The sequence below is a fragment of the Sarcophilus harrisii genome, chromosome 2 (assembly GCF_902635505.1).
Source record: "Sarcophilus harrisii chromosome 2, mSarHar1.11, whole genome shotgun sequence".
Lineage (NCBI taxonomy): Eukaryota > Metazoa > Chordata > Mammalia > Dasyuromorphia > Dasyuridae > Sarcophilus > Sarcophilus harrisii.
Window position 1 is genome coordinate 304136014 of NC_045427.1, and position 21326 is coordinate 304157339.

Below are 21326 nucleotides of genomic sequence, written 5' to 3' on the forward strand. Positions count from 1 at the left end.
GCTTAGTTACCTTAGCCATCTAATCTTTTTCGTTATAGGATCATGTCAAAATTGTTGTCTTAAGGCTTTCAAATGCAATCCTTTCAGTCTTCCTGTCTTCAGGACAGAAAGAAATATTTTTACAAAGTTAAAAAATTGACTAGGATAGTGTAATAGAACAAGGTGATAATTATGTTGAATTTTAATAGTACCAATATATTTTAATTGTACATAATTAACTGTTAAAAAATTTTTGAAGGGTTAAGTTTATAGAATTTATACTACTAAAGTTATTAAAGATTATAATTGTGCTAAAACTTTAGGGATGCCCCTGTCTATTAGATTTGTTGCATTTACTATTTCATCTTAGTTTATTAACTGCAATGTATAGTATAAAGTGCATGAGTTTGGAAGTGAGAAGACTTGGATTTGACTCACTGTTCTAGTATTTAACAATTATCTGGCCTTGGGCAAGTTACCTTTCTAGCCTTCATCTAGAAGTGGTTCTAAACAGTGGCTCTAAAATTTTGTCCTCAGTATTTTTTATACTGTAAAAATTACTGTGGATCTGTAGAAAGAGTTTTTGTTTATGTGTGTTATATTTGTAGATATTTACCATATAAGAAATAAAAACTAATTTTTAATTTATAGGCCCTCTGAAAAAAGTTCAGAGACCCTCAGAATCTCTGGACCACACTTTTGAGAATTACTGATCTAGAACATGAGAAAATTGTGCTAGATTATATCTAAGTTCCATTAAAGTTCTAATCAGAAATAACCGTATTAAGTCTAGGGGAGATACAAATATAGAAGGTATCTAAATGGGAATGGAACAGAAACACGTGACATTAAGGAGTATAGTAAAGGTGTCTTATCAATTTCAAGAATTCACAATGAGTAAAGCACTCTAAGGCTCTTTTCCCTACCAAATTAAGATTCTTCTTCACATATTTCTTCATAGGACTCTGATTCTTTTCTTGGCATTTTTTCCATTTCTTTCCTTTGACCCAATATTTGATCAGTGGAAATTTTCCTGTAAATGATATCCCTTTCTAAAAGTTCTGGTTTGTTCATTACTTTCCAAGACTAACTCTGTTTGATGCTATACTTTTTCTTTTAGGTTAGCTTTCAATATCTTTGTTCCTTTCTAGTTCTTTTATAAAGGTATTATTTTTCCATCCAATTGGCTCAGTAAAAAAAAAAAAAAAAAAAAAAAAAAAAAAACTGTCTCGGACACAGGCCATGACATTAAGGATATATGGGATGAGAAGAACTCAAAATGGAATGTGACCTGATACTTTCCAAAAAGACAGATATATGAGGAAGGTGAGAACTTGAAAGGATGATTTGATCGAGGTTGGGATACTGAAAATGAGGTGTCAAAGGCCCTAAATACTAAGACTTCAATCACTATGTAATATTGGTAATTTACTAATTTCTACTTAATAGTTGATGAGGCATGATAGTGATCTTCTTTAAGAACAACAACTCATTATCAAAAAGGTTAAATTAAAAAGAGTAAGGTGGTATAATGGATAGATTTGGAAAAAGAAATGTCTGGGCTCAAGTACTACTCTTAGACACTTACTGTGTGGACATGGGCAAATAAGTCCTTTAACTGCATCAGGCAAATTACAAATTATAGATGGATTGTCTCCTATACACTGGGTTCATTTACTGGAAGATCTCATTTCATGAAATCAAAAGTCCTTGATGTGTAATGGTAATGCAAAAATGCCTCTTTTGGGGGTAGCTAGGTGATGCAATGGATAGAGCATCAGTCCCGAAGTCAGGAGGACTTGAGTTCAAATTTGGCCTCAGACACTTAACACTTCCTAGTTGTGTGATCCTGGGCAAGTCACTTAACCCTAATTGCCTCAAGGGAAAAAAAAGCCTCTTTTATCTAATAACCATTGAAGGCCCAATAAAATTTTTCCTAAAATATAACTATAAACACCTGCCACTGTAATAAGTACTCTATATGCAACAATTCTTTTCCTTTTTACCCATCAACCTAAAGATTATACCCAGTATACTGCAAAGGGAAGTTAACAGCCAGGCATTTATGTGTCTGGAAGATTTAGCATATTTATTAATTATGGTTCTGGCTAAAATCAAATTCACATCCATTATTTGTATGTGTACAATGTGTTGTTCTCAAGGCACCACAGTTGAAGACTGTGAAAGAAGACAAAGAAACACAAGGCTTGTCCCTGTCCCAGATGAGCTCACAATTCAAAGAATCTTAGAAGCATCTTACTATATTTTGGGGCAAGAGGTTTCAAAGGGTTTATAGCAAGGGCAGATAGGATCCCATTCACTAAAATTTTATAAGGGTAATCAGTTCAGAAGGGAGGGGGATTTAATTTAATTCCAAAAAATAAATGCTGAAGTCTTATTTCTGTTTCCTTTAGGAATATTTCACTCTCCACAACAATCTAGAACATGGAAAAACAGTTTAAATTATATCTTTCAGTTAAATCTAGCAAACTTGTGAACATGTAGATCAAAAAAATTTTTGAATAACTGTCCAAGGCAACAATTGAAGACATGATACAAATTAGCTGAATGTATTATACAGAAAATTAGTAAAAGAAATCATGGACCAAAGACTTTTTTTTTTTTTTTTTTTTTTTGCTGGGGTAATTGGGGTTAAGTGACTTGCCAGGGTCATACAGCTAGGAAATGTTAAGTATCTGAGTGTTCAAATCTGTTTGAACTCCGGTCCTCCTGACTTCAGGGCTGGTGCTCTATCCACTGCTTCACCTAGCTGCCCTAATGAAAGACTTTTGAGAGACTATTACAAATATATATAGGTCAAGCAAAACAAATTTTCACATTGATCATGTATATGTGGAGATGTATATAAGTATACATATATACATATACATACATAAATAACAGACACATATGTATAGAGATATACACACATTATGCATGTATGTATGTACATATATAAATAAATTCTGCATTCTGAGAGCTTCACTTTCCCATCTGGAAGTAAGCAGCATGTTTCATCATTTGTCCTTTGGATTCATATTAGGTGATTACATTGATTAAAGTGCCTAATTCTTTCAAAGAAGTTTGTATTAATCATATTGCTATCACTGTAAAAAATAATTTTTTTGGTACTTTTCAATTCACTCTGCATTATTTCATATGTCTTCCAAGGTTTCAATTCACTAAATTCATATACTCTATATTTATTCAACCATTTCCTAATTTATGATTACTCCTTCAGGTTCCCATTCTTTGCCATAACAAAAAGAGCCATATTTTTGTACATTTTTAGTTAATAACTCCCTTAAACTTCCCAATCACTAATGCTCTCTTCTCCTTTCCCTCATTTCACTCTTGAATGAAATATGTCTTTGTATCAAACTCTGTGTGCATATTCTTCCCTCCTTTGACCAGCTGAGATAAGAGTGAGAATCAAATATCAGCCACTGCCCCTACCAGGTTCTCTTCCTTGTTTATATAAATGTAGACATTTAGCTCTACACATGCACGCTGATTACAGGGAAAAGTTTTCATAATTTTTCTTTCTCTTTCTCTCAGACCCCAGTGTAATTCTTTCCCTTTCTCCATTCTTTGTGACTTAGAAGAACCATATCTAGGCATTCTGTCTAGTTAAGACTTACCCTCTGACTTCTGATAATGTTAGAGTTTAATGAGACATATATATCCTATAAGATATATAAGCAGTATATTCTTGCTTAGTCCTTTATAAGTGTTCATTAATGTGGGTTTTTTTTTTTAATGTTTCCCTTAATGCTTTACATTTTAATTTTTAAAGTTTTTACTCAGTTTGTCTTTTCATCTATTTCTTTACAAATTCATTTCCCCTTCTTCCCTCCATTTAGAATTATATTCACTATGGCTAGTTAAGTTATCCTTGACTGAAAGCCCATATCCTTTGCCTTCTGGAATAAGGTATTCCAAGCTTTGTGCTCCTTTAGAGTGGTGACTGTTAAAATCATGCATGTTCCTGATTGTGGCTGCCTCAGAAATTGAGTTTTTTCTTTCTCTCAACTTGTAATATTTTTTCTTTGACTTGGAAGTACTAGATTTGGGCTTTAATGTACCTGAAAATTCTGATTTGGGATTTTTTGTGGGTTGTGTGTATGTGTGTGTGTTTTGAGTTTTTGGAGGGAGGAAGTGACTTTTTTTTTCTTTTTTGGCTGAGGCAACTGAGGTTAAGTGACTTGCCCAGGGTCAATCATAGACATAGTGTCTATGGCCACATTTGAACTCGGGTCTTCCTGACTTCAGGGCCGGTGCTCTATCCACTGCGCCACCTAGCTGTCCCCAAAGATAACATCTTTTTTCTTTTTCCACCTTGAAACAGAAGTTCTACTTCTAAGAATTCTGGGAAGTTTTTTTTTTTGTTTTTGTTTTTGTCTTTTTAAGATTTCTTGAAATATGATGTCTAAGCTTTTGTTATTGTCATGGTGTTCAAGTAGTCTGATAAGTCTTGAATTTTTTCTCCTATTTTTCATATGTATTGTTTTCACTATGTTTTGTTTTACATTTTCTTCTGTTTCTTCTTCCTCTCCCCCGAGTCTTTTGACTTTGCTTTAATATTTCTTCTTGACTCATGAAGTCATTGGTTTCTGTTTGGTCCATTCTAATAATTAACAAACTTATTTGTTAATTGGGCAAAGTTTTGTACCTCTTGTGACAACTTTACAATTGCTTTCTCAATTCTCTTCCATAGTTCTAATTTCCTTTCCATTTTTTCTCTAGTATCCTCTTTCATTAACAAAAACATTTTTACATTAAAAAAACAAAACAAAACAACATGTGTGCTTCATTTCTTCTAAGAATTCTAGATGAATTTTTGTTCATATATTATGCTTTTCTTGAGGTTTTACCTGTAGATGTTTTAGCGTCATTTTCTTTGAGATTTGAATCTTAAACATCCCTTAAACATGATAGCTTTTTATGGTGGGATTCTTTTTTGTTTGTTTGTTCAGTTTTCCAGCTTATTTTCTGATTTTAGACTAGATGTTAGGGCTGAGCTCTACCACACTTTTAGAAGGAAGGTCTGGACTAGTCCTTTTGTTTTCTTGTGATATTGAATGTAGTGTTCCAGGATGTCAGTTCAGGTTGGAAACCTGCACATTTGCAGTTCTCCCAGAGTGGTTTGATTTAGGACAAAGTCTGATTGACTGCTGTCCCTCTAAGAGTTCTGAAAGTTCTTAAACTGAATTTAGGTAGAAGTAATAGTTAATTGCTGCTGAACTCAGCCACTATCAGCCACTGGGAAGCTCTGATGATTCAGTGACAAAGCTTCTGACTTCCCTTGCATTTTGGATTGCTGTTATTATTCTCTAGGTTGCAGTCACACCACTGTTCCTTGCTTCTGAATCTGATCCTTTTTTGGTAAGCAATCCAGGATGTCCCTACTTGGGAAAGCCATTCCTACATCTGTCTGCTCTTGATCTGTGTCTCAGAACTGGAAGTGACAGAGCTGTCAGTTGTCATCATCCCCATAGAAAGTCATTAGCATGGATTTGGGGGTGTTCACATGTAGGTCTGAAACTTCCTCTTGCCCTTGAACATGTGCTGGAGTGCTTCATACAGCCACTCCTGCCCAGATTTCATCTTTAGTCAACAAATTTCTCTGTCTTAGTCTCTATGCTGATCTGAGCTGGAAAAATTATTCACTGCAATTTTTCTTGTATTTCCCCATTAGAATCCAGACTGGTGCATTTTGTAGATCTGTTTGGAGGAGTTTTAGGGGAGAACTCAAGTATTGCTTCATTTTACTGCGTTATTTTTGCTCTGCCTACAAGAATCACAGACTCTTAGGGCTAGAAGGGGCCTTACTTTTGTTTGAACCAACTTACTCTTTCACCTTCCAAAGTTGGTAGCATCTTGTCAATAAATGTTACTATGTTTGTATTTCCATAATTTTGCCATCAGAGATATGACAAAACTCTACAACAAAACTATGAAGATAATCTTAAATAATGATTGCTATTTTATTTGATTGTGTCATCAATGTCAACAGATATTATTCAGATTTTACCAGTCACCATACAAATAATATTCTAAAGCAGAACACATCTTTATAGTCACATAGCTAAAGGAAATAGAATGCAAGTCACTGTGTTGATTATTTATTGACTATTAAAAAGTGTTTTACTTAGTAGAGAAAAATATCACCATAAAAGCTCTCTTTTTGTTAAAATCATGTAAAATTCCTTTTAAAAGAAGCAAAAAAAAAAAAAAAAAAAAAAAAAAAAGAGAACTCTTTGAGTACTAATATCAAAGGATATATATGTTTGTCACTGATATGGAGGATATATGGTACAAAATGAAATTATCTCTAGATGGTCAGAAAGTCCATATCCTCCTACATAAAATGATCCTGTTCTGACAGCTTCAAATCCTATATTTGAGAGTATCCTATAATCACTCAAGAAAATTAGCCCTAACTATCCATACAGGAAAATATTTAGGAAATGAAAAATGCTTATTGTCCAGACTATGACATACAATTAAATGCAAAACCTACGGATTTGGTCCATGAGGACATATCTCAAGCAGAAACTACTGATGGTCATTGAAATGGATCAAAATTTGAATAGAAGAAGGAGATGGGCTAGATTGTTTTTAAGAAATTATGAACTGTTTCTAATGATGCCAAGCTTCTTCCTCAAACAAAACCCTATCTTTTGAAGGTCAATTATTTTTTTTCGGTCATTACATACTATTACTATCCTTGGAACAACACAACTACCAAAAATTAAAGTTGTAAATCATACCAAGAAAGGTGGAGATGGTGACTATGAATAGGCTGCAACATATCACAAAGAATTACATAGGGGATTCAGTGTAAAAGATATCACCAAAAAGATGTATCACTAGAACAAGAAGTGTTCTATTCATGCAGCAAGAAGGATATACAAGAGATATCCTACATGCTACAATGGTATTCATGTTATATTGTGAGATCTTAACCAGCATGTTGGGGGAACCTCTTGTAGAGAATTTAATGACAGGCATGGTTGGAGTTAATAAGAAGTAGAGTGGTTTGCTATTTCTCTAGCTCATTTCAGAGATGAGGAATTAAGGCAAACAGGGTTAAAGGATTTGCCCAGAGTCACACAGCTCGTAAGTGTCTGAGGCTGGATTTGAACTCAGGAAGATGAGTTTTCCTGAGTCCAGGCCCAGCACTCCTATCCACTGTGCTATTGAGCTATCCCTGCACCCCTTACACTATCTAGCGATCTCTAGTCATTCAGTACCTCTCCTATTCTTCAATAGCTTTAAAAGATCATAGACAGATTCAGAAATTATATTTAATTCTTTTATCATCCAAGGATAAAATTGTATTGGCCTACTGATTTGACCTCATATTCCTCATTTAAAGAAAAAGCAGAAGAAAAAATATTTTTATTAATTTAACTTTATCATCTTCTGATATGATCATTCAAATCATGTAGAATAGTCCTATCATTTTTTTGATCCTCATCTCAATACAGCTAAAAAATACCCCAACCCAACCCTTTTGTTGTCCTCAGCAAATCTATGTAGTTATGTAGCTTTACCTTCTGAGATTTAGCATTCCTGATACTGGGTTTGTTTTTCCCTCTTCATAATAATATTTTGTTTTTTTCCAAATGTTGGTAAAGATAGTTTTCAGCCTTCATTTTCTTAAGATTTTGTGTTCCAAATTTTTTTCTTCCCCCCTTATTCCTCCCTTCCTCAAGATAGAAAGCAATCTGATAGAGATTATTATACATGTACAATCATTTTAAACATATTTCCATATTTGTCATTTTGTGAAAGAAAAATCAGACCAAAAGGGAAAAGAAGAGGTGAAAATAGTATGCTTCAATCCATATTTAGTCTCCATAGTTCTCTCTCTGGATAAGGAGGGCATCTTCCATCTCAAGTTTATTGGTATTGTCTTATATGATAACTGCTTTACTGAGAAGAGCTAAGTCCTATCATAGTTTATAATATAATATCGTTGTTGCTGTGTATGTTTTCCTGATTCTGTTCACTTTATTCAACATCAGTTCATGTTGAAAAAAAGTCTTTCCAGGCTTTTCTGAAATCAGTCTGTGCATTTTTTCTTATAGAACAATAATATCTCATTACATTCATATATCATAACATTCCCCAACTGATGAGCATCCACTCAGTTTCCAGTTTCTAGCCACTACAAAAAGGGCTGCTACAAACGTTTTTGCACATGTGGGTATCTTTCCCTTTTTTATGATTTTCTTGGGATACAGACTCAGTAATGGCACTGCTGCATCAAAAGGTGTGCACAGTTTGATAGTCCTTTGGGAATAGCTCCAAATTTCTCTCCAGAATGGTTGAATCATTTCACAACTCCACTAACAACGCATGTTTTGACACTGTTCTTTAAGGAATCCTCAGTTTTCTGCCTTTGTTTCTATCTTCTAGGTATGCCTCATTTAAGTTAGAATTAGTAAATGAGTTAGTTCTGTGTCACAAAATTGGCCTCTTTAATCAGTCTCCCTTATTCCTCCTCATCAAAATCACTCCACTTGAGACTTCAGAATTTCACTTTTGATAGTTTCCTAAAATTTCTATTAAGGATGATTGCTAGAACAGGCAGCAGACAACCTATCTCTCACACTTGTTGTTCATGTCTGACTCTCCATGGCTCTTTTTGGGTTTTCTTGGCAAAGATACTGGAATGATCTACCATTTCCTTGTCCAGCTCATTTTACAGATGAGGAAACTGAGACAAGGGTTAAGGGGAGATGAGTCTTTCTGACTTGGGCCTGCACTCTGTGAACCATGGCATTTAGATACCCTCATACACTTCAGTAACATTCTTAAAGCTCATACAAAGACCAAATGATGGTTAAAAAAAAATCCACTGAGAAACTGACTTCTACCATCTCAGAACTCAGAACAAAGCAAGTGCCAGTTCAGGGTGGCCTCCCAGGTAGCAAGAATAAAGGCCTCCCCATGAAAGCTTCAGGAAGGTCAGGAAGCCATAAGATGGGGAACTTGGAAGACCTTACAAGTGACGTTTAGCAGTAGCCATCTTAGTACCAGAACACAAAGACTCTGAAGTCCCAAGCAGTCTGTCCTAAGACACTAGGAAAGGTTCTGAAGATGCAACCCTCTAACCTTTAAATATCCAGAGAACTAGGAACCCAAGTGATCTAAGGTAAGACCAAGTAAGGACTGCCACTCTAGTCAAAAGAAGTTTGGCACCAATGCAAAGCTCCAAGTCAGGAACTAAAGGAGAGATGAGTAAATTGAAGAATACATCAACTCAAATATAAAAATAGAAACTTACTCCCATCTTGAAAAAGAATGAGCGATTCCTTAACAACTTCAAACAGATATTGAAGAAAAATGGATTTTCCACAGGGACTATACAAATAACCAGAAGAAATAAAGAAAAAAAGAAAAAAATGAAATAAAAACCACAGAGGGAAGAACCATGAGAATATATAATATAGAATAAAAAAAATGGCAAATTTTAGCAATGAAATGTAATCCCCAAATGCTGAAGTAGAAATCACAACAGAGCACTGGACCTGGAGTTAAGAAGACTTGAGTTTAAATCTGGCCTTGAGTACTGAGTAGTTTTGTGATCTTGGGAATGTCAGTTAATCTCTGTAAGGACCAAATGAGACTGTCTGCCATCCCAACTGAAAAAAAAAAATGTACACAAAATGCTTATGTGAAATAAGCATAATTAAGCAACATAAACTTTTCGCATTGGTCACATTCAAAAATGTTTGCCAATTTTTTGTCACGAGATAGGCAGCATTCTTCATCATCCCTTATAGAATAAGGGAACTATATTCCTTTAGGAATATAGTTGATCACTGCATTGATAAAAAGATCTAGTCTTTCAGAATTGGTTATTTATTTATTTATTTTGCAGTCCCGATGCTAAAGTATAAATAGTACTTCTAGTTAGTTCTGTTCACTTCATTCTGCATCAATTCACATGTCTTTCCAGGTTTCTCTGAAATGGTTTCTCCATCAAGATCATATTTGTGTCATGGAAGAAATTTGGCAGGATCCCTTTTTTTCTAATTTTGCAAACAGTTGGTATAATATTGGCATTGGTTATTTTAATGTTTGATAGAATTTTCTTATGAATCATCTAGGTCTGAGATTTTTTTCTTTAGGTATTCATTTGTGACTTCATATCTTTTTCTGAGATGTGGTTGTTCAATTTCTTTGTTTCTTATTCTACTAAAACTGTAGATATTTCATATATTTATAAATATTTATTTCATGTAAGTTGTTGGGTTTAGGGGCAGATAGAGGGGCAAATATTTTCTAATAATATACTGTATTTCATTTTAATTTTTTCTCCTTTTTTCATTCTTGGTATGTGAAATTTATTTATTTTTCTTATTTTTAAACTACATGATATTTTTTTAAAAGCTCTACTTAGTTTATCAATTCAAAATTTTAAAAATTGTTAATGTCTTTTTTATTTTGAGGATTTTTATTTTGGTGTCTGGAATTTATAAATGTATTGCTAAGGTTTTTTTCCCCCTTTGTTTAATATTCAATTTGTAAATCTTTTTTTTCTTCTGTTAATGAAAGTATATATATATATATATATATATATATATATATAGTATATAGAAAGTATGTATATATATATATATATATATATATATATATATATAAAAGATATATATTTTCCTTTTTGCTTTGGATGCTTCCCCAAAACTATGATATGATGTTCTATCATTTCTATTATTTGTCTTTGACCCATCAATTCTTTAGGATTAAGTTTAGTCCCCAGGTGATTTTTTTAGTCCTTTTTACAATGAATATTTATTTATTTATTATTGTACTGTGGTCAGTATGTACTTAATATTATTGCTTTTCCACATTTCTTTATGATGTATTTATCCTCTGGTATATGGTCACTTTTTGCAACGGTTCCATGTGCACCTAGGAAATATGTATATTCTTTCTTATTTCTATTTAATAACCATTAATGGTTTATCATTTTTAACTTTTCCAAAATTCCATTTAAGTTCTTAACTTCTTTCCTGTTTATTTTTAGATAGATTTATCTAGTTCTAAAAAGGTATACTGATAGTTCCCAAATAGTATAATCTTACTATTTATCCCTAGAAATCATTTAGCTTTTTCTTATACTATTTACTTGCTGTGTCATTTATGTTAGGCTAGGTTATGTACTGAGATTGATAATATGTACTGAGATTGATAACTCCCTGTTTATTACTTTTAATTAGATCTACTTTTTCTGTTTATTCTGTTATATTTATATATTTTTTTCTGTTATCTATATATATGATTGTTATCCTTGCTTTTTTCAAGTTCAGCTACAATATAACAGATTTTACTCCAACTCATTTTAAATTTGTTTAAGTTGTGTTTCATGTCTATTTCTTGTAAGCAGCTGAATGATCAGGGGGTTGATTGCTAAAGAATGGGGTGGATGTGACAATTTCTTAAAATAAGAGAACAATGAAGTTTGCTTTTTCATTTCATTTGACCATTTAGAGGCCATTTTAATATTATTAGTATTAATATTAGTATTATATTATTAGTAGTATTATTAACCGATCTAATTTCAATATTATTACGTCTCAGAGAATAGGGAAGCCCAGGGAAAGAAGAAAAGGTGGAGAATAGATGGTCCCTGAAGCTGTGAGAATTCATAATTTATTCATTAATTTTGCTATTTTATATGGGCATAATTCATGATACCCCAAAACAATTACAATAGTATTATCAAAGATCACTGATCACAGACCACTATAACAGACATAATGATAATGAAAAAGTTCAGAATATTGTGAGAAATTTCAAAATATGACATGACATGAGTGAGCACATGCTACTTGATAAGTGGCACTCATATATTTGTTTGCTATATGCCAAAGAACTTTGAAAAGGGAGGCTATTATGGAAATGCAAGGTGTATTATATGCAACTTTCATAAAAATGCATATATACTGTATCTTGTGCAATTCTATTAGTACTCAGATTTGATTCTAAGATGGATCCAACCAACCAAGGCTCTTGAAATTCACAGCAACTATTTAAGAGTAAAAAGTTAATGTGATATACTTATAACAAATATTAACTCTAAAAAAATTCTATTATATGTAGAAAAAACAATCCAAAAATGATAAAATCTATTTATAAATCTGTTACCCCAATGGGAATTTGGCTAATATTTTTTATCCATCTATCTATATAAATATATGTAGCATTTTGTATAGTATTTTTGTTTATTATTTCACACAAACTTAAGCTTTTTCAGCTTTCTGATATTTATGCCACCCAAAATTCTGATTGCATTAATCTGTATTATATTTTCACCTTCTTATCTAATACTTAATTGCCTCCTATCCCCATTTATTTACAGGTATTTGCACAGTAATGGTTAATAGCCCTATACAACTCCTATAGAAGATAATTCAACTCTCTCCCTTCTGTCACATGACTAAAGAGGCAGATACTTCCATTTATCAAAAAAAAAAAAAATGTAGTTCATCTAAGTATTCTTTGGAATTTTTCTTGTGGCAGAAAAGTTGCCCAAGTTAGCAAGAGTTTAGGTGACTAATTTTCATGCTTTCCTTTAGTATCTAGATTTTGCCTGTGGGCCTAGCAACTAAGCAACTCAATTTGTTCAAGTTTCTTTCTCTATCTTAAAAAAAAAAAAAAAAAAAAAAAAAAAAGTATGATTCTGGCTCTGAAAAGAAGATTATTTGAAAAAAAATAGTTCTAATGCAACTAAGTGCTTAGAAGAAATACCACAAATAGTTTCAGGAAAAGGATTTGAAAAAGGTATTAAATTATGAGGTGCTGCAAAACATCAAAGAGGAAAAGCTAGAAAATGTAAAAGGCACTACCAAAATGAGAAATGTGAATTTCTTAATAAATCCAACTGTGGAATTGACAAAATTGGATTAGATTTGAGGAAATATAAGTAAGGGACTGAGATGCCATACCAGAGCTGGGGGGAAGGATAGGGTAATGAGGGTGGGATAGAATAACAGTAAAGCAGAAAGGATTAACAAAATTTTGTTCAAAACATATAATGTAATGTGCTTATTTAAAATAAAGCCTTCACCACAGCAGGCAGTAAATTTCTTTGACTTTTAATTATTTGATGTGAAAAATGTTTTTTATGCAGTTTTGTTATAGTTCTTAAATTCTGAAGAAATTTTTTGCTTTTTTTGTACATTTTGGGAAATTGGACCCTACAAAGTTTGTGCATTATCAGAAAGAAATAAAACTCAATTGTCCTAAATCTCTTTTTTTTTGTATCATTCTCCAAATTACAGACCTTTTTTATATTGTATTACACTTTGAATGCAACATCATAAATATATGTGAACTCTAGTGCCTTTAAAAATTGCTTCTATTTTTGTTATATGCCAAATTCTATGTTGGAAGTTCAACCAAAAAGGCACAGGATTACATTAAAGCCCAAAGCTAATGGCAATTTCTCACTATTTAAAATCTCATGATATAATTTTGGAATTCCTAAGTGACTTGACATAACCAGTAAAAAACTGATGAGAACTGATTAATCTTTATGGAGCTGTATTAGAGGCAATAATCAAGAGCAAAAAAAATTTTTTTTATTGGAGCAGCAGATTTTTAAGGCAGAAAGACGAGATAATAAAATAAATATTTCCTGCTACAACATCTTAGTCTGAACATCAACTATTAACCAGGCTCCTGATTTAATGTTCTATTGAAGATTCCTCTGGAAACAACACTATTTGGAGGTGTTTCACAGAATATAAGTTTCCTAGAGATGGGCTCCACAAGCAGCAGCTTATTGTATCCATCAATAAAAATCAGCTAAGATGAAGCTGACAAGATGAGAAAAACATTAGACTTGAAAATGGTGGGTTTGTAAGACACATTATGTTCTATACAAATAAAAAGATTTATTTAAGTTCTCTATTAGATTGAATTGGTTTCAGAAACTTCTATTGGAGTTTTAAAGGCAAATCGGAAACTATTTCCTGGACTGACTCTTCACAGCATGCCTTTTGCTACTTGGATTATATTTCTTAGATTCTGAAGAAATCTTATGCTTTTTCCCCTTCTGTGCATTTTTGGTGCTGAGCTGTATCCGGTTTTCCCACACTCCCGCTTGTCAGAGAGAAGAAACCACAAAAATGTAGCAAAGCAAAGTTTGTCCAAAGAACTGCAATTCCATCTCAGGAGGATAAACATTCCTAGTGCCAAGAAATGAGTACAGTATACCAGCACCTTTAAATATATAACCTCACTGTGTGGTACAGCAACCCACCTACTCACTAGTTCAATCTAGTCTATCACTTATAATAGTAGGGATTACTTAACTGTAGCCTAGGATTACACCAAAAGAGACCAAACTGTCAGACTTGAAAGTTATACATATACTAACTCTACCAGCAAAATGTCTACTTTTCAAATGCTCTTAAAGATAATTTGGTATGAACCTAAAAGGGATTTGGCAAAGAAAGTTGGAGTTCCTTCCCAGTTTTACCAGTGACCTTCATCCATGAATTTCAGTGTCTTTATTAATCCTTCCTTGAAACTCATAAGAGGATCAGATTTCGGATCTAGGAGAGGTCTTCTAATACAATCTTCTCATTTGCTAGTTGTGAAAACAGGTCCAGAGATGTTAAGTGACTTGTCCAAAGTCACATAGTCATTTTAACAGCAGAATTGGAGCTGGAACCCAGGACTCAACTCCCATTTCAATATTTCTCTTTAGAGCTGGGCCAGTAAATAGTTTTTGTGACCAAGAAATCTATTACTGTGGAAATCCAGAATTTTGACTTTTCTCGGGTTGTGTGGTGATTTAATAATATAATTCAACAGCCACAAAGGACAATTTTTGATTCAGATACTGAATTTGAATCAAAGACAGAAGAGAAGCAGCAGCAGTTTCTTTCTCTCAGTTCCAGTTGTCTTTGTTGGAAATTAGAGTTAGTTGATCATGTTAAGTACTAATAAACATGAGATGTTAATGAAACATAAGGGAAACAAAGAAAATCTCACATGCAAAAAAAGCATGCTCAAAAGCATGTCCCATAAAGTCACCTTGAAAAGGTTCTCATTTTAAAAGTGAAGGCTAAAAGAAACAGTATCCAAAATTATAGCTAACTAGTGACAAAAAAATTGGAATGGAAGTTGGGAATTCAGTCTTCTAGAATTAGATTTAAGTTTGAAAAAAAATCTCTTTTTAGTATTAAATGTGTTTTATTAAATATATATTATATAAATATATATTAAATATATGGAATATTTCACAAAAACTGTTGAAACTAAAATCAATTAAATGAATTCATCTAATTGATATCCAAGTCTATATCTGCCCATTAAAAGCCTGAAAAAAGAAAAGTTTTCCTCAAAACATAAGATTCAGACTCTGTTTAAAAAAAAAAAAACAGTTTGTGAAAACAAGTATGGCTTTCAGTTTCTAGAAATTAGGATGTTTCATTTGATTTCAGTTGTGGTAAGGTAGTAGTCCCCTCAGTACTATTCATTGACTACTCACATATTCACATCATCAGGGAAATACAAATGCAATAACAGTCTCAATCCTGGAGGAGCCTAAAAACTGAGGGCAGTTGTAAAAAAAAAAAATACACATTAAAATACATTTAACTAAACAAAATGAAAACAGATGAATAATCATTGATGAACATACCAAAAGTAAGCCATCTGATTTCTCCTAGATTGTCTGAGTATTTACAGTGAATAAATAGCACCAGGAAGGATTTAGAAAAGACTAAGCACTCCTGTACTCTACTCTTCAAAACACCAGCCTGTTCTTGAAGGAAGGAAGGAAAATAATGCAATAATATTTCAGTGATAACAATACTATGACCTAGACAACAAAAAAAAACCCCAAAAAAAACCAAAAACAAAACTTACTTGGAAACTCTTTGGGATGACATCTTCCTAAGCACCTGCTTGTGATTGGGAGGGGGTTTGGGGACCAGGGATGAGGAAGAATTTGGAGATGGCACCACTTTCTGTGGCAGACTGGTAGGCTTCTGACCACTGCCAGTAGTACTGGAGATTCTGTAGCCTGCATTATGTATAGACCACAGATTGGAACTGGGTAATATGAGATTGCCAAAGATTGCCTGCAAAAAGAAACAATGGAAAAAGATTGATGCCTTCTATTAATTATAACCCACCTGCAACAAAAGCCTTTTACCCTTGTTAATTACAAAGAAAAATACTGGAGAAGCCCAATGAAATAGAGAATTGGTACACACACACACACACACACACACAGGTAAAAAAGTTCTATATCGATAGAAGTTTTAGAGTCAGAGGGATTGATGGCCAGGAATTGATAATACTGAATCTGAACCAAAGACAGAGGAGTGTACATCACAAGATGTACAGTAGTCTGAGAAAGAAATGAGAAGACCTGAGATCTTGTCATTGTTCTGCTACAAATTAAAAATATGACCTTAAGAAAGTTCTCAGAGTTTCCCTAAAATGAGATAAATAACAATCATCTATTGGAAAGACAAAATGAGGTAATTGTACAAACACTTAAATGTAAAATCAATAAAAAGAAGATTGCCTTTTGCTTAGAGAGTTTATAGAAAAATCACTAAAGATCTAGAAACCATGAAAGTTAACATATTTCTGTAAGAAGTGATGAAAAAGTAGACTGTGTTCAATTCAGCAATTGTTTAGATAGTGCTCAAGTGGATTGATTTATTTTTTCTATGGCTCAGGGTTTTCTGATTTCAAATTTCAGCATTATTTCCAATAGGCCATAATGTAAATCAATCTCACCAAAATTCTTGTTGTGAAATAAAATTGTAGAAAGGAAAAGCTGTAACACAACTATTACACAGTGATTTTCAGAAAAGGTTTTGCAAATACTTGATTTTATCTCAAGCTATTTTATATCAAACCAAAATGGGAGAGAAGGAAGACCTTACACCTAAAATATTCCTCAAAATTTATTTATACAATGAGGAAACTGCCATTAGATGAGAAACTAATATAAATGACTATAGTGACAACTCAATCATTTACCCTAGTCGTTTCAAGTTTCTACTTTTTTTAAGTCCTCAAAACTCTCCCAGTCACCCAGGCTCACTTACCTAGGTGTTATTCTTAACTCTGTACTCTTTCTCACCATCATCACCCTACCCATATACCCAATTTGTTGCCAAGATCTATTAATGTTACCTTTGTAACATCTTTGGTACATGGCCCCTTTTCTCCTTGAGCAGGCCCTCATCACTTCACCCTCACCCTCAGACTATTTCAATAGTCTGCAGGTAGATCTCCTGGCCACAAGTTTCTTCTTACTTCAGTCTATTCTGCACTCGCCTGTCAAAGAGGTTTTTTTTAAAAAACACAAGTCTAACCATATCACTCCCATATTCAATAAATTTCAATGGCTACTCATCACTTCCAGAGTTGGGTGTAAAATCGCTCTTTGACTTTTAAAGGCCTTCATAACATTCTCAACCCCACAATCTTTCACATCTTCTCACATCTTACAGCCTTTCTTCCACCTCCTGACATATGTTTAAGTTCAGGGTCAGGGGCCTCCTAGCTATTCCTCAAGCAAGACTCTATCTTCCTTACCCCAAGTATTTCCCTGATAGTCCACAATGCTGAATACTCTCTATTCTGCTTTCAGGCTTCCTTGAAGCACTCAGCTAAAATAACACCTTTTATAGGAAGCCTTTTCAGATCAACCTTAATTCTAGTCCTTTCCCTCATTTGATTATTTCCAATTAATCCAGTAGATAGCCAGCTTGTACATGTTAATTGCATGATGCCCCCACTTCTACCCTCACAAAATAAGTGTGTTTCTCAAGAGCTGAGATTATCTTTTTGCCTTTCTTTGTATCCCCAGTACTTAGTATGGTGCCTGGCACATAGTAGGTGCTTAACACATTTATCCATTGACTGATAGATTGACAAGTTAAAGTCTGAGAATGAAACCTTAGGTAGACTTAGATGGAAATGGAATTCATTATCAGATGGGAACAGAAAATAATTCTTCGATATTATGAGGACTAGAGACTTCATCAGCATTTCCAATGAAAAATACTAATCTACATTTATTCATCTTTGCAAGGTAGAAAGTTCTACATCTCTTTTGTAAGAGGAGATTTGTGTCATTACTCAAAGGTCTAACTTTTAGCAGTGATGTGTGTATGGCAATTAGTTTTGTGTTCTTTATCAATAATTTTTTTCTTTTTCACTAAAAGCAGATTTGTCTTCTGGCATTTTGAGAACAAATATTAGCTACAGAAAAATATTATTAAAAGAAATAATTTTGGTTGCATAAAAACATACATATTATTAGTCCTTTATTAAGTTCTACTATATTATGATATAAAAATAGCAAGCTGTTATTTATTTTTCATTGTAAACTCATGTAAGTATCGTATTCATTGTGCTTCGTTTAAGACCACTATTATTTGCATTCTAAATATTCAATAAAACAGTAAGCAGAAACAAGTCCTTCAATATTTGTTCCTATCAACCAAAGAAACTGAAAAACAAAAAATACAGAAATCTATTGGAGAACTGCACTCTTAAAAACTCCCACATATCTAGGGTCTTTTATGCTTCAAAACAAAATATGTCTTGATTGCATCTTTGTGGAGGGAGTGGGGGGGGGGGGGAGAGAGAGAGAGAGAGAGAGAGAGAGACAGAGAGACAGAGAGACAGAGAGAAAGAGAGAGAGAAGGAAGGAGAGAGAGACTAAATTATATAACATTTCTACATAGAGATAATATTTAGGCAAACTCATGGTCTGATCACTTAGAATCACAGAATCACTCTAGCATAAATTAGTTCAACCCTCCCTCTCACATTTACAAATGAGGAAATTGAAGCAGGATGTTTAAACGGCTTGCCTAGAGTTATATAATTAGTTTGTGGCAGAAGTGAATTGGAACTAAAATCTCTTGGCTTTCAGGACAATCCTCTTTCCTTATTGCTATAACTTAAATCAATATATTCTTATAAAAGGGAAAAAAAACTTGAATTACCATAATCTTATAGTTCCATTACTTGTAGTACCTATATTCTAGCCTGATCTCTTAGTACTCTCTGTACTCCATGTATGCACATAAATTGTACTTTGCATTATATTTTCCCACATAGATGTTTTATTATTTTTACTAGATTGTAAAAGCTTTAAGGGCAGGAATTATTTAATTTTGTATTCTGATTAGGGGTACAGATTGTATCTTATTGAACTCTTTATCTTCCCTGACAACTTATACATAATAACCATTTGAAAAAAAATTAAATTAATTTTTATTTTTATTCTGAATTTAACAAATACCAAATAGATTGGATTATTTTTGTATATAAAATGGAACAAAAAAAAAAAGATAGATCCTCTCAATAAGTATATAGGAATGGACGAATTAGTTTGCCCTGGTGCTTATCAATGACCCAGAAAATGAAGACTCATCTAAGGAAATTCATACATGGAAAGTCTACATAGGAGATCAGCAGTTGGAGCAATCTATGTGTGTTGGCAATCACCTGCAGAATAAGGGCCACACAGTTCATTATTAGTTAATTTATAGAGAATATAGGAGTTTTGGAAGCACAGGTGATTTCTTCAAGTCCTAATACTAATATATCAACTAATTTTTGCTATATTTGACTGGCTTTTTTCTTGGATGTGGGAAATAGTTATGCTACAGGGAATGGACTCACAAAACCACAGTCTGAAGACTGGCTGAGCCCCAGAAAAAAGACAGGAAAGGTTCTTCTTCTCCCACATGTGTTTGGCGAACATAAGGGCACTCGTGGGTGGGATGAAGGAGTTTCTGATAGACAGAACACAGACTTCATCTTGGAAGGTGAAAGGGGAAACAAAATCTGAAATCTTTGACCAGTAAGCTAGTACTGTTCACTGATTAAATCCTTGGGGCCAGAAAACTCTCTTTCCTTCAGCCTTCACTCAGGTTTCATGGTAGTAGATCTTGGACCTGGATTGACCACCTGCAATAAAATAATTGTCCATATTCATAGTTACAAGAATTGAGGAAGGCAATAATACACGTAAATGTAACATTTACTTGTATTACTTCTTACAATGGATCCATTTCTCTTCCTTTAAAAAAAGAAATTTTTATTTTTTATATCACTTACATATCCTATCAAATCTCTTCTCCCTCTCCTTCCTAGGTAGCCATCCTTTATAAGACAGAATTAAAAAATAGAGGAAGAAAAAAAATTCAGCAAAACTAGCTAACATATTGAAAAAATCTAGTTTTATATGCAGTAATTGAGATTTATGGTTTCCAACCACTGGAAAGCAGGGGATATTTGTGTCTTCTAACATCTCTTCTTTGGAGCCAAGTTTGGTTGTTATAATTTCAGTTTCATTTGTTTTGATAGTTTTCTTCTTTTCACCAACTTTGCTGTAGTCATAGTGTATACTGTTTCCCTGATTCTGCTTATTTCACTCTGTATCAGTTCAAATGTCCTCCCATAATTTGCTGTTCTTATTATTCATCATTTCTTACAGCAGAGTCTATTATATTTATTATGTACCATAATTTATTGAACTATTCCATAGTCAGTGGGCATCTACTTGGTTGCCAGTTCTTTGCTACCACAAAAAGTATAGCTAGAAATATTTTGGTGTGTACTGACATCTTTTTGTCACTGACCTCCATCGAGCAGTAGAATCTTTGTGTCAAGAAATATGAACTAAACACTTAGTTAATCTTTTCACTTAATTCCAAATTGCTTTTGAAGCTGGATGGATGAATTCACAGCTCTGCTAGAAATCTGGACCTCTTTCTATTGCCCTTCCCCAATTCTGACTTTTTTCTTTTTCAATTATCTTTGACAATTTACTGGGTGTGAGATAAAACTTCAAAGAGTTGTTTTAACCATTTCTCCATTAAGTGATCTGGAACAGTATTCTATATAATTGTCAGTAGTTTGCATTTTTCTGAGAACCATTTATTCATCTTCATTGTGAGTCCTTCATTGTTAATTTAGGAGGTAGGGATTTCCAAGTATTGATCTCATGATATACAGTCTATCATGAGAAAGTCTATATTATATAATAAGGTATGCAAACATATTTTAGTGTGGTTATTTCTGGTTGTTGAAATACCTGAGTGTTTGTGAGCTTGGACTGAGATAACAAAATGAGCAAAAGGACTGTGCACAATTTCTGGATTCAGCTACAAAGTCCACACCAGTCTGTCATAACTCTGATGGGGGAAGGGCAGAAAAGCTTAAGCTACTGTTCAAACAAAAGGGCAGCAGAGAAGGCTAGACAGACCACCCAAGAAAATAAGGCAGCCCTTCCAGTTGCCAAAGATATACAAAACTCTTCAGTGCATCCT

At 33.4% G+C, this 21326-nt stretch overlaps 1 protein-coding gene across 19 annotated transcripts in view; it reads right to left on the reverse strand.

Moving 5' to 3' along the window:
- Window positions 1–21326, reverse strand: part of TTLL5 (tubulin tyrosine ligase like 5) — a 374113-nt gene that overhangs the window by 43082 nt on the left and 309705 nt on the right. For 15 of the 19 annotated variants that reach the window (XR_004231997.1, XR_004231998.1, XM_023501978.2 and 12 more), the window contains one exon: window positions 15880–16094. The exons of 1 other annotated variant lie outside the window; for it this stretch is intronic. Coding sequence is in view for 16 of the 18 variants with exons in the window: in XM_023501978.2 (XP_023357746.1) it covers window positions 15880–16094 (215 nt within the window). In the remaining 2 variants the exon portion in view is untranslated. Of the gene's footprint in view, window positions 1–15875; window positions 16095–21326 lie in introns of those variants that run through there. 3 more of the 19 variants (XM_023501980.2, XM_031952492.1, XM_023501981.2) reach the window with 1 other exon arrangement.